The sequence below is a fragment of the Rhincodon typus genome, chromosome 9 (genome assembly GCF_021869965.1).
Source record: "Rhincodon typus isolate 14 chromosome 9, sRhiTyp1.1, whole genome shotgun sequence".
Classification (NCBI taxonomy): Eukaryota; Metazoa; Chordata; class Chondrichthyes; order Orectolobiformes; family Rhincodontidae; genus Rhincodon; species Rhincodon typus.
Window position 1 is genome coordinate 24351455 of NC_063340.1, and position 14012 is coordinate 24365466.

The window sequence follows — 14012 nt, forward strand, 5'->3', positions numbered from 1 at the left end:
TCCGCCTCCGCCTCCCCCTCTCTCCGTATTTATTTCAGAACCCCCTTCCCCTCCCCCATTTCTGATTGAGGGATGTTTGTCTGATTGGAATTCTGTGTCCATTGGGGCTCTGCAGGAGTCCATGTTGGGAATGTTGCTGGTTGTGCTTTATATAAGTGAATTAGACTTGAATGTAGTAGGGTTGATCAGTAAGCTTGCAGATGATGCAAAATTTGGCATGGTAGTAAATAGTGAGGAAGATAACCTTAGATTACAGGAGGATGTAGATGGGCTGATCAGTGGCAAATGGAATTCAGTCCAGATAAATGTGAAATGATGCTCTTGACAAGGGAATACGTGATGAACGGTAGGAACCTAGGAAGCACAGGAGCAGAAGGACCTTTGGTATGCACGTGCATGGGTCCTTTAATTTGAGGACAGGTGATAAATGCTTAAGGCTTATGGTATACCTGCCTTTATTAACTTGAGGCATGGGGTTTAAGAGCAGGGAGGTTATGCTAGAACTGGTTAGACCACAGCTAGAGCATTGTGTTTATAGAGTTCTGGATTCCAAATTTTAGGAGGGATGTGATAACACTGGAGAGGGTGCAGAAGTGATTTTACCAGGATGTTGTTCAGGCTAGAGTTTTAATTATGATGAGAGACATTATACTTTTTTCCTTAGAGTAGAAGAAATTGAGAGGGGATATGATTGAGATGTATAAAATTGAGACATAGATAGGTAAGACAAAATTAACTTTACCCTCTGACGGAGAGATCAGTGACCAGGGGAATAGATTTAAGGAATGTGGGAGAAGGTGTAGAGATGGGGATGAAGGTGGTGGGAATCTGGAACTTCCTGCCTGCGAGCCTCGTTAAGGCAGAAAACCCCAACATTTGAAATATATAAATGTGCACCTGCAATGCCAAGACATACTTGGTTACGGGCCAAGTGCTGGAAAATGGGATTAGTTTTTTGACTAGTGTGGATAGTTCTTTTCTCTAGATCACGACCCTATAGTTGATGCTAGTCACTGAATATCATTCAAATATGAGAAGCTAGTTCTTTCAAGTTCCGGACGAAGATATACTGTGCTTACTAAACTTGCATGCATCTAATTTTGTTATAAGGTCATTAAACTGTGTTCAACAACTTCCAACTATTTTCATGTGAATAAAAGAACTGAAGGAAATAGGTTGAAAAAATTGACTTTTATTTATGTAAAGCCATGATCAGTTTTGAGATGACCCAAAATGCTTCGTGTTTTCTAGAGAGTCAAGTCAATCATTTTATGTACAGCAAGGCCCCTCGGACAGTAACATTCTACGTTTTGAGGTAGAGCTGTTAGTCAGTAGCCAAGAGAATCCTTGTTTTTTCACTTTGTACCATAAGATCTTAACATGCATCTGAAGCACTAGTTTATTCTGATTAAAATCTCATCCGCAAGACAACTTCGGACAGTGTCGCATGCCGAGATTAGATAATAGGGAGCATGCTGTTTGCAAAAGTGTATTGGGAAGACTGTTCTGTCTCACACTGATCCTTAGCCATCAACTTCATCCATATTCCTAGCCATTATTTAAAGCTGAACCAGACTATTCATTACCTTAGTGTTTTATTTGACACTCGGTTGAATTTCCAACCATTCCCCCCAGTAACTTTGCTCCTCTCTGTTCCTGCCTCAACTTGCCTGTTACAACAAACCTCAATCATATCTTTGTTACTGATAGGCTCCAGTGCTTTTCAGGTTAACTTCCCAGTTTCCAAAAACTTAAGCTCATCTAAAACTTTGCCCTTCTGTTAACTTGGATCAGTTTCAGTTTGCTTCTCACCCTTGTGCTCACTTATCAATTTTGACTCCAGGTCCAGCATTGTCTTGATTTTTTGTTTTTTAATTTTTGCCCTTATTTTCAACCTTCCTTACAATACAATGCAGCACAGGAACAGGCTCTTCAGCACACCAAACCTGTGCTGGTTCCAAGTCCTTATTTAGACTCACTATTTATTGCCCATACATGGTTTCTATCCCTCCTGTTCATGTGTCCATCAAGCTATGCCTTAAAACGTTGCTAACATGTCTGCTTCCACTGCCTCCATTGCAGTGCATTCCAGGCACTCGCCACCCTCTGAGGAAAAATTTTCCCTACACTTCTCCCCTAAACTTTCCCCTCTCACCTTGAGCCTGTGCCCTCTTGTAGTTGACCTTTCCACCCTGGGCGAAAAGCCTCTGACTATCCACCATATTTTCACCTCCTAATTCCTCCATCAGGTCAGCCCTCAGCCTCCATCTTTCCAGTGAAAACAATGAGTTTATCCAATCTCTCCTCTTAACTGTAAAATCTTCCAGACTGGGCAACATCCTGCTAAACCTTCTCTTCACCCTCTCCAAAGCATCAGCGTGCTCCTTAAAGTCTGACCACCAGAACTATGCACACTATTCCAAATGTGGCCTAACTAAAGTTTTATACAACTGTAACATAACGAATCAACTTTTATATTCGATGCCCTAGTCAATGAAGGCAAGTGTGCTGTATGCCTCATTGACCATCTAATCCACCTGTGTTGCCACTTTCGGGGATCTGTGGCTGTGTTCTCCCAGATACCTCTATTTAGGTGCTCCTAAAAGTTCTGCCATTTATAGTATAATTCGCATCTGAATTTGTTCTTCCAAAATGCAACACCTCACTTTTTTGTCCAGATTAAACGCAATCTGCCATTTCTCTGCCCAAGTTGACAATCTGTCTATAATCTCACTGTATCCTTTGACAGTCCTCCTCAATATCTGCAACTCTGCCAATTTTGATATAATCCACAAACTTACTACATTTTCTTCCAGATCATTTAAATATGTATATTGCAAACAGCAAAGGTCCCAGCTCTGATCCCTGTGGAACACCATGAGTTATTGATCTCTATTCCAAAAAGTATCCTTCCATCATTACTGTCTTCTGTGACCAAGCCAAGTTTGTATTCATTTAGCCAGCACACCCCAAATCCCGTGAGACTTCCTTTTGTACCAGACTGCAATGAGATACCTTATAAAATGCCTTAAAGTCCATGTAGACAATATCCACTGCCCTTCCCTTATCAATCATTCTTGTTACCATCTCAAAGTCAATCAAGTTGGTGAGACATGACCTTTCCCTGCACAAATCCATGCTGCCTATCACTAATAAGACCATTTGGTTCCAAATGTGAATAAATCCTGTCTCTCAGCATCTTCTCTAATAGCTTTCCTACCACTGACGTCAGGCTTACTGGCCTGTAATTACCTGGATTATCTCTTTCCCTCCTTTTAACAAAGGAACATTTGGCCTTTCTCCAGTCCTCTGGAACCTTGCCTGAGACCAAAGAGGATGCAAAGATATCTGTTAAGTACCCAGCTATCTCCTCCCTTGCTTCCCACAGTATCCTGGGATAGATCCCATCTGGCCCTGGTGGCTTGTCTACCTTAATGCATTTTAAGACACCCAATGCTTCCTCCTTCACTATGTTGTTCTGCTCCAGAGGATACACACATCTTTCCATAACCTCAGCATTCCTCATGTCCTGTACTTTGGAGAAAACTGATGTAAAATATTCATTAAGGATCTCGCCCATTTCCTCTGGCTTCACACATAATCTCCCTCCTTTTTATCCATAAGTGGGCCTACTCTTTCCCTAGCTACCCACTTGATCTTACTATATGTATAAAATGCCTTGGGATTTTCCTTAATCCTGCTGGCCAAGGACATTTCATGGCCCTTTTTTAGTCCTCTTAACTCCCCATTTGAGCTCATTCCTACTTTCTGTATATTCTTCACGGACTTTTTTTAGTCGTCTAAACCTTTGGTATGGTTTTTTTGACTAAGCTGATAATTTCCCGTGTCAATCCAAGGTTCCTGAATCCTGCCATTCCTCTCCTTCATTTTTCACAGGAACATGCCTGTCCTGCGATCTATTCACTGGTCTTTAAAAGACTCCCACATGTCAGATGTGGATTTACCCAAAAACAGCTGCTCCCAGTTGACATTCTCCAGTTCTTGCCTAATTTGGTTACAGTTGGCTTTCTCCCAATTAATCACCTTCATCTGAGGCCAACTTTTGTATTTATCAATAAGTATCTGAAAATGTGGGGAATTACGGTCACTATTCCCAATATGCTCCCCCACTGAAGTTTTGATCACCTGGCCAAGCTCATTTCCCAATACCAGGTCCAGTATAGCCCCCTCACTTGTTGGGCTATCCAGATACTGTTTGATTAAAAACCCTCCTGGGCAACTAACAAATTGATTTGCCATCCAAACCCTGGCACTAAAGGAGCCCCAGTCAATATGGGGCAAGTTAAAATTGCCCACCATAACAACCCTGTTATTTTAAATCTTTCCAGACTCTCCTCCTCTATTCCCCGCTGACAGCTGGGAGCTCTGTAATACAATCCCAGCATTGTGATTGCACCCTCCTAAACCTGAATTCTACCCATAATGCCTTGGTGCAAGATCTCTCTTAGGTGTCCTCCCTCAACACAGCTGTGATATGCTCCCTAATTAGTAATGCAACTCTCACACCTCTTTTGCTGCCTCCTCTGTTTCATCTAAAACATCAATATCCCAAATGTTAAGCTGTCATCCTGTGCCTCTTCCAACCATGTCTCTGTCATACCAACAACATAATTGCATGCATTAATCCAGGCTCTAAGTTCATCCATTTTACCTGTAAAACTACTTGCATTGAAACAAATACAATCCAAGCCTCCAATTCTGCTGAGCTCGGCAACTTCTCCCTGACCACCCTTTCTCTTAGCTATATTTGCCTTCGTCTCAAGCTCTTCCTCAGTCTTTGGTACTTAGTGACTTACTGGTCCAGTTCCCCCACTGCCACACTAGTCTAAACCCTCCTGAGTGGCACTATCAAACCTCCCTGCCGGGATATTGGTGCCCTTCCAGTTTAGGTGCAACCTGTGCCCCTTGTACAGGTCCCACCTTCCCTGGAAGACATCCCGGTGATCCACATATCCGAAGCCTCCCCTCCCCCCATACCATCTTTTTGACCACATGTTCAACTGTATCATGCCTCTGTTCCTAGCCTCAGTAGCACATGGCACAAGGAGTAATCCTGAGATTACTACCTGAGAGGTCCTGCATTTTAGTTTACTACCTAACTCCCTGAGTTGTCATTGCAGAAACTTATCGCTCTTCCTAACTGTCCATCTTGGCACAAATGACATTCTGACTTCTGACCATTTACCATCCCATTTCAGGATGCCCTCTATACACTCAGACACCTATCATCCTGACACCTGGGAGACAACATAGCATCCTGGAGTGTCTCTTGTGGCCATAGAAGTGCCTTTGTGTGCCACTGACTATTGGATCTCCAAGTACTACTGTGTGCTTTGTCCCCCTCTCTGTGCAGCAGGACCTTGCTCTGCCCTGACTCTGCAACCACTTCCAGCACTATCATCCTTGTATCTGGGTCCTCCAGTTAGTCTGGATATTCCCAGTTGGTCATCACTCCACAGATGACAGATGTGCCTTCACCTTCAGCATTTAGCTCTAAAATTCCTTTCCTAACCCCCTCCTATCCATGTATCTCTTACTTCCTTCAAAATGTTTAAGACCTAACTCCTCTTCCAAGCTGTCAGCCACCTATTGTAGCACATCTGTAGCTCAGTATCAAAGTTTTTGTTCCAATGCAGTGCCCTCTGTTGTTTTGTTAAATCTACATAAATGCAAGTTGTTGAGGGATATGTTTGTATAGAAGAGGAATGCCTTTAGCTGCTTCAACGGGGAATAAAGATTGTTCACTTGGATGTTGAATGATTTCATCTTCCTTGCAATATTTTCAAACTTTCAGATGTATACTTAGCCATAGTCTTACAATGTGCTCACATCGCTGAATCATTAAAAGTATGATTCAGACCAAAGCATTGCAGCTAAAGTAAACAATGCATAATATAACTAATGCTAATATTTCAGTTTCAGTAACTTGCTCTTCTTTTGCAGGCAATTGGTTATGCTTCTGCACCTCCACAGATTAATTCAGCAACTCAGGAAGTCTACATTTCTTTCAGGACCAATACTACCTGCCAAACCAATCCTAAGTTGACTTATGACTCCCTCATAGTATTTCATTGTGTCAAGGGTGTAGACTTGGTAAGAAACTCGCTTGACTCTTGTGTAATCAGTATAAAGTCTAATATTAATCAAAATCAAGTGGGTAACAGTAGAAGTCTTGTTCTTTTGAATAATGACTAATGCGTACTAGCTTTATGTAAATGAATGAGATAGTTGTTTCGCATACAAAGCTTAGCTTTTCTTGTTGTTTTCTGCCTTTGTATATCTATACCATTATCTAATATTATATGTTGTGATAATTTAGAAATGTGACATGAAATTTCATGTGCTGAAATGCTGATTCATTCTGTGATGATTTCTTCTGTTCAGGGAAGACCAAAGATGATGAGAAAATCAGAATGTAGCTTTGTGTTTGAATGGGCAACTCCACTAGTCTGTCTGGATTCAGTGATTACATCTGGCTGTTCGCTATCTGATCAACAGTTACATCACACTTTCAATCTGTCTGTTTTAACAGGAAGGAGAAACCAGGTAAGCACATTAATTATAGGAAACTAATGAGTAATAAACTGGAGCTTGAGTGTAGGAGACATATTGACATTTACAAACAACACAAAAATGAGTGAAAGAACTAAGAAGACAAAGGATGTGGATAAGTAGAGGCCAGGTGGATCACAAATGAAGTTTAGTAAGTAGCAATGTGAAATGAACCACTGAATGGTAAAATATACAAGAGCAGGATGATTGGGGATTGAGTTATGTGTATTGTTTAAAAAATTGTGTGCAACAGTTGATATGCCTGTATTATAAAGCTGGGACAACTCCTACTTTGTGCAATAATATTTTGTGGAAGATTGTCAAATGCCTTCTGGAAATCTAAATATAGTACATCAGTAGGCTTCTTTTATCCAAAACACATTACTCCTTCAAAGAATCCCAATAACTTGGTTAAACGTAATTTCCATTTCACAATACCATGTTGACTCTTCCTAATTACCTGGAGTTGCTTTTAAATTACAGGCTATAATGTCTTTTTTTTTACCCCTTTTTAGACATTGAGTTAACTGACCTATAAAATCCTGTTTTCTGCTTTCCCCCTTTCTTGAACAGAGAGATTATATTTGCTGATTCCCCGTCTAATGAAACCTTTCCAAAATCTAGCAAATTTGGTAATATTAACACCAAAGTATTGATAGTAGAGAAGATTAGACCGTAGGATGAAGTTCATGACCTGAGGACTTGTGAGCTTAAAGCTCTAGCAGCTTGCTTAGTACCACTTCCATAGGGATTGTAATTTCACCAAGTTACTCTTGTCTCCCACCTCCTGATTGTAGTTATTACTACAATGTTTTTGCTATTCTCTATAGTGAAGAGAAGCAAAATATCTATTCATTACATATGCCATTTCTGTATTAACTCTCTATTCTCTTTTTCAAGAAAGTCAACACCTACTTACCCTTTCCCTTTTGGAAATGACTGTAGAAACTTTGCTATTGCTTTTACTCCTTATCTTGCTTCCTCTCAGTCTCCTGAGGTTTTTGTTCAGTTCTTCTAATTAAGTATTTAATTAACAAGTCGCTATTGGAAAACAGTATGATTTCAGATTTTTAACATACAGGAAGCATTTACATATAAAAAATCTTCAATGCAGAATAGTCGCATAATTTGCCGTAATAATAGAACTTATTGACACTATGCTTGACCCTTCAGGTCAGTTTTGAAGGAAGGACATATTACCTTAATATATGTGCAGCAGTAACAGGTGTACCTGACTGTAAAAACAGTGCTGTCTGCTTGGTTTCTGGCAATGAAACAGCATCATTTGGCAATCCAAAAGCAATGACCCTGGAATACAAACACCAGGATCGAGCCTTGATCCTGCATTACAGGAGTAGTGACTTGTGCCCAAAAGGTAAGAGACATTAATTTAGTTTGGTTGCTAAGCCTCTTGTGTACAAAATACATTACCTACAAGTAAATGTCAAGTTGTGCAGTTTTGTTTTGGTTTGAATCCTTAATTAGTAAAGACCACCCTGAGAAGCAGCAGTAGGCTGTGGGTTTCTTGAGGAATCATTAGAATTCCTACAGTGTGGAAGCAGGCCATTTGGCCCATTGAGTCCACAGTGACCCACCAAAGAGCATCCCACTCAGACCCACCCCCTACCCTATCCCTGTAACCCTGCATTTCCAGTGGCTAATCCACCTAGCTTGCGCAACCCTGGACAGCAATTTAGCATGGCTAATCCACCTAACCTGCGCATTTTTGGACTGGTGGGAGGCAATTGGAGCATTGGTAAGAAATCCATGCGGACATGCGGAGAATGTCCAAACTCCACATAGTTTCCGAAGGCTGGTATTGAGCCGGGGTCCCTGGTTCATGTGAGGCAGCAGTGCTAAACACTGAGCCACCATGCCACCTGTGTTCTGAGTTAGCTGACCTTTAATCAGGATAGAATTATAGGAAGCTGCAATTTGCTTCATTGCCCTGAGCTGAAGAAATAAAATAAATTTGGCCTGGGTCCTGCTGAAAGTGCCTTTTGTGAATTTCGAAAGCATCTATGAACTGAATGGATATTATTATGCTGTCTATAATTGAATGGATGGACATGGTCATTGTTTCCGCTCATGTATAAAGCTGACCACCTGGATGAGTACTGGTAGCCCAAAAAGTGACAGCAAGAAAGAACAGAAGATCTACAGAAGATAACAGAGCATGATAGGAGTTCACCTATTTTTTTATTTAAGCAACAGTGAAAGAAATTGCATTATACAAACTAGCTTAGACTAAATCTCACTTGTTGGAAGTTACTTAATCCTTTTCCTCAATGTCTTTGTCTTTGACAGTAACTGAAAGAGGAGAGTTTTGCAGATTCCCTTTTAAGTTTTTAGGGAACTCCTACAGTGAGTGTACAACTGATGGGAGAACAGATGGATTTCTGTGGTGTGCAACAACCGATGACTATGACAGGGACAAAGCATGGGGCTTCTGTAGTAGTGGTATGTAACAATCACCAATGTTTTTGTATACAAGTAGTGAATGATTAAAATGACTGCTACTTAAATAGTTAATTCCTTGCAGTTTGTTATTTAACTTTTTTTTTTATTATTCATTGGTATCAGCAACGGCAACTCGGAGATCCACAATCATCTTCAGATGTGATGAAATGGCTGAAAATGGAAGCCCTAAAGTGCTGAGTGAGATCCTTGGTTGCTCAACAACGTTTGAATGGAAGACAAGCGTAGTTTGTCCACCCAAAAAGATGGAATGCAAGATAATTCACAGGCATAAGACCTATGATTTGAGAATGCTTTCTTCCCTTACCGGATCATGGAAGTTTACATCTAATGGTGATACGTAAGTTATGGTTTTACTAGAGGTTGGTACTGTTTTTATACAGTGCTTGCATTATAATTGCAATGTTAAAATTTATCGAGTAGATAATATTTAAATTCATACTGAACTATGGAAACTACCTGATGACTGACTAGCTGAGTCATACAGGAAGGTTCTAGGTTTGGATTTCCAGCTTGTACTGTTATCAAATCTCTAAGGGTCAAAAGGTGGAGCTGCATTGGTTTGATGACCCATGGGTTCAAAAAAAGAAAGGATATGAAATATGGATTCACCCCTTATTGGGCTTGCATATACACAAAATGTCAGTTGAACTTTGGCGCAGTCCAACTTTGCAGTGATTGTTGTGCCAGAAAATACATTTGGCTAATATTGCTCACTACCATCTTGGATGCTTGATTAATAATAAAACAAGCATGATGCTTTGTACCTGTGAAACAGTACTCCAGTAAGAAATGAACCCTTTTGTGGAAAGTTGATTTAAGAGGAAGACTAATTTTAAAGAAAGGAACCTGTTTGGTTGACATGTTTTAGCAGTGCAAATGCTAATTTATAAAATTTCTGTGATTTGTAGACTTGAGCAAAAAGATGAGGTTGGTTATTTTATAAGTGAATTTCAACGTACAGCGCTTTCCTGACCCTGTTAAGACATTGGTAGTACATGATCGTTTTTGTCAAGTGAGCGTTGGGATATCACAAGCTGTTGAAATGTTAGAGTCCATATATTTATTACAATAACTTGCTTTATTCCCCTCATTCCTGATTCCTTCCCCCCCCCCCCCCACCCGAAATCCAAACTCTTTGTAAAGTCCTATCTTTTGGAATACTAGGAGGGTGATCCCAGAACCATAGAATGTGCCACTGAAGAACTCCAATGCTCAGTAATATTAGAGAATCCAGCCAATAAAAGGACTGTTGCTTTTGAAGAATGACATAAGTAGGTGGTCATAGAATCATAGAATCTTCACAGTGTGGAAACAGGCCATTTGGCTCAACAAGTCCACACTGACTCCCTGAAGAGCATCCTCCACCCCCTACCTATCACTGTAACCTTACATTTCCCATGGCTAATCCACCTAGCCTGCACATCCCCTGACACTATGGCCGCACTAATTGCCCATCTAACCTGCACATCTTTGGACTATGGAAGGGGGACCCAGAGGAAACCCACGTAGATACGGGGAGAATGTGCAAATTCCATGCACGGTCGCCTGAGGCTGGAATCAAACCTAGCTGTTTGGCGCTTTGAGACAGCAGTGCTAGCCACTGTACCATGGTGAAGGAGGATATAAAAGACAGTGGGGTAATTTGTAGTGTTTTTGCTCAGTTATTTTACACTTGGCCTATGTTGGTTTTGTGCAAACTACACTCAGAGTGGATTAAATAATTTGGTTCCGTGTAATGTCTGAGGTATTTTTGGGCTTTCAACCTACCTTTTAAATATTTCTAGCCTAACGTAGTATACGACTGTTCGACTATTTCTTTTTTCCTGAACACACTCCACCTAGATTGTACTTCAATAATACCTGAATTTTTGCGATACAGTTGTGAATTTTGCTGCTTTGCAGAAACTTTTTTTTAAATGCCTGTTGTATAATAATCTCAAATGCTGATTGGTTTAAGGTTTTAGCAAAGATTTGTAGCTTGGGTTGTGGGTGAGGTTGTTGACTTGCTCGCCAAGCTGGCTTGTTTTCATTCAGATGTTTTGCCACCACGCTAGGTAACATCAGTGAGACCTCCAATGAAGCGATGTTTTCTCCATTTGGAATTTATACTGTCTGGTCCATTATGGTGAGTAGTGTCATTTCTGGTTTTGTTCTGTATGGGTTTGTGTATGGAGTCCAATTTTATGTTTGTCGAATGCATTATGGATTGAGAACCATTATGGGTCAAGTATACAAACAGATCAATGGCATACCCATGGGGTCGCCCATCTCAAGACTCACTGCAGAAGCAGTCATGCAGAGACTAGAATACACTACACTTCTCCGCATTCAACCTAAACTGTGGATCTAGTATGTGGACGACACATTTTGTCATTATTGAATGCAGCAAACTAGAAGAGACCCACCATCTCATCAACATATTTATGGGATTAAATTCACAAGAGGAGAAGAAAAGAACAAAAAGCTTCCGTTTCTGGACATCAGAGTTGAGCATATGACCAACAGGGAGTTCCAAACCTCAGCATACAGGAAAGCAGCCCACACTGACCAAATCTTCAACTTCCATGGCAGCCACCCCAACGTCTACAAACAAAGCTGTATTATTACACTATTTGAACGGGCCACCGTTCGCTGCAAGATGCCAGAGCTACTCGAGCACCTATACAAAATCATCGCTGGAACAGATATCCCTGCAATTTCATCTGCAGGTGCCCATTAATTAAACAACAACAAGCGGACACAGTACGCCCTAACATACTGGCCACACTGCCCTACATCAAGAACATATCGGAACTGCCAGTGAGACTCCTACAACCACTAGGAATCATGGTAGCACACAAGCCCACAGCCGCTCTATGACAAACACTTACAAGGATTAAAGACCTCATTCCCACAACGTGCAGAACCAACGTAGTTTACAAAATACCGTGCAACCACTGCCACAAACATTACATCGGACAGGCTGGATGGGAACTAACCATCAGAATACACGAACATCAGCTAGCAGCAAAATGGCACGATGAACTCTCCTTAATATCGGTACACTCAGACAATGAAGGCCATCAGCTTAATTGGGATAAGGTAACCACAGTAGCCCAAGTCAAACATAGACATACATGGGAATTCCTAGAGGCATGATTCTCAACCCATAATGCAGTCCACAAGCATATAGAATTGGACCCCACATACAAAACCATACAGAACAAAACCGGAAATGATACTACTGCCCATAATAGACCAGACAGTATAAATACCAAGCGGAGCAGAACAACATCGCTTCATCGGAGGCCTCACGGAGGATGTTACCTAGCGTGGTGGTGAAACGTCTGAACAAAAACAAGCTAGCTCGGCAAGCAAGTCAACAACCTCTGTTTTGGTGCTGCTGTTGGTAATCCAGTGCATACCAAACAAGACTGATGTAGTTAAGTGACTGTGGTATTGTTTTTTGTCTTTTGCAATATAGTGTTTATAAGTTTCATCCCAGAATTGCTTTTACTACACATTTTACCAAAATGTTTTTATGAAATTGTAGAGCTTTGGATTGTTACAACATAGGTGGTTATTTGGCCCATCAAATGCAGCTTTCCATGAGCTGCTAATACCCCTACTCCTTGCCTATAGCCCTGCAAGCACTCATCAAATTTTTTTTGAAAACTATGATTGAATATGTCTCCATTCCCTACCCTAATCCTAACTACACGCTGGATAAAAAGTTTCTCATGTCAGCTTTGATTCTTTTGCCAATCACCTCTTAAAAACTGGGAAGAGAGCAGAGTTAGTATTTCTAGTCCAGTGACTCTTCAAGAGAACTCCTAGCCGCTAGGAAAATGTGGTATTTATACTGAAGTCATTGTGGCGGGGAGAGGTTAGTGAATAGGTGAAATTGGAGCCCAGAGAGAGAAATATGAAACGGCCAGGTAACCAAGGAGACTATTGATAGCGGGCCAGGACAGAAGAAGTGAATGTGATCATCAGAGCTAAAGTAGGAGAGAATGGATGAGCTGTACTGAATGCGATCCGTATAATGTAATAGGCCCAGAAATAGGTGAGAATGGATGACTGTGCTGATAGCAACCAGTGTCATAACAGGACCTGGTGTGGGGTGCGTGAAAAACATAAGGACAGAATCAGGCTTTAAAGTTACTGAACTCTGTGGAGTCTTAGAGACTGCAGGGCCTGAAATCGAAAAATGAAACGTTTTGCAAGCTTGCACTGAGGCTGGCTGGCGCACTGCAGCAGGCCTGCAGTTGACGTGGGAACTCGGTGCTGAAGTGGCAGGTCACTGGAAGCTCAGGGTCGTTTTTGAGGACAGAATATAGGTGTTCTGCAAAGCGGTCACCCCGTCTGCCTTTCATCTCCCCAGTGTAGTGGAGACCACATTGTGAACAGCAAATATAGTAGACTAGACTGAATGAAGTAAAGTAAATTGCTACTTCACCAGTAAAGTGTATCTGTGGCCTTGGATAGTGAGGAGGGATGAAGTAAACGAGAGGTGTTACTTCCACGCACCTTCCCATGCAATGACAGGTGTATGAGCAGATGTTAGAAATGGAGGAACGTACCAGAGTATCCTGGACAGACAGTCCCTACGGAATGCTGACAAGGGAGGGGGAAATGTGTTTCTGGCATTCCATTGGAGGCGATGGAAATGGTGGTCCACAAGCCTTTGGATGTGGAGGCTGGTGGGTTAGCAAGTGATGACTGGGGGGACCCTATCGTTGTTGTGAGAGGGAAGGGAAAAGGTGAGGGCAGAAGTGTGGAAGACGAATCAAGTATGGCGAAGGGTCCAGTTGACCGTGGTAGTGGGGAATCCTTGGTTGATGAAAAAATGGATGTCTGAGTCCCCCTGTGGAAGCTGACATGATCAGAACAAATGTGACAGAGAAACTGGGAGAATGGGATGGTGTCCTTTTTTAAGGAAGCAGGATGTGAGGATGTATAGTCGAGATAATTGCGAG

The 14012-nt window shown here is 41.5% G+C and overlaps 1 protein-coding gene across 1 annotated transcript in view; it reads left to right on the plus strand.

Moving 5' to 3' along the window:
* Nucleotides 1–9395, plus strand: part of LOC125483987 (cation-independent mannose-6-phosphate receptor-like) — a 19365-nt gene extending 9970 nt beyond the window's left edge. The window contains exons 2-6 of the mRNA XM_048600949.1: nt 5965–6114; nt 6406–6567; nt 7747–7948; nt 8881–9033; nt 9157–9395. Coding sequence (XP_048456906.1) covers nt 5965–6114; nt 6406–6567; nt 7747–7948; nt 8881–9033; nt 9157–9395 — 906 coding nt within the window. The remainder of the gene's footprint in view (nt 1–5964; nt 6115–6405; nt 6568–7746; nt 7949–8880; nt 9034–9156) is intronic.
* Nucleotides 9396–14012: the final 4617 nt, after the last annotated feature.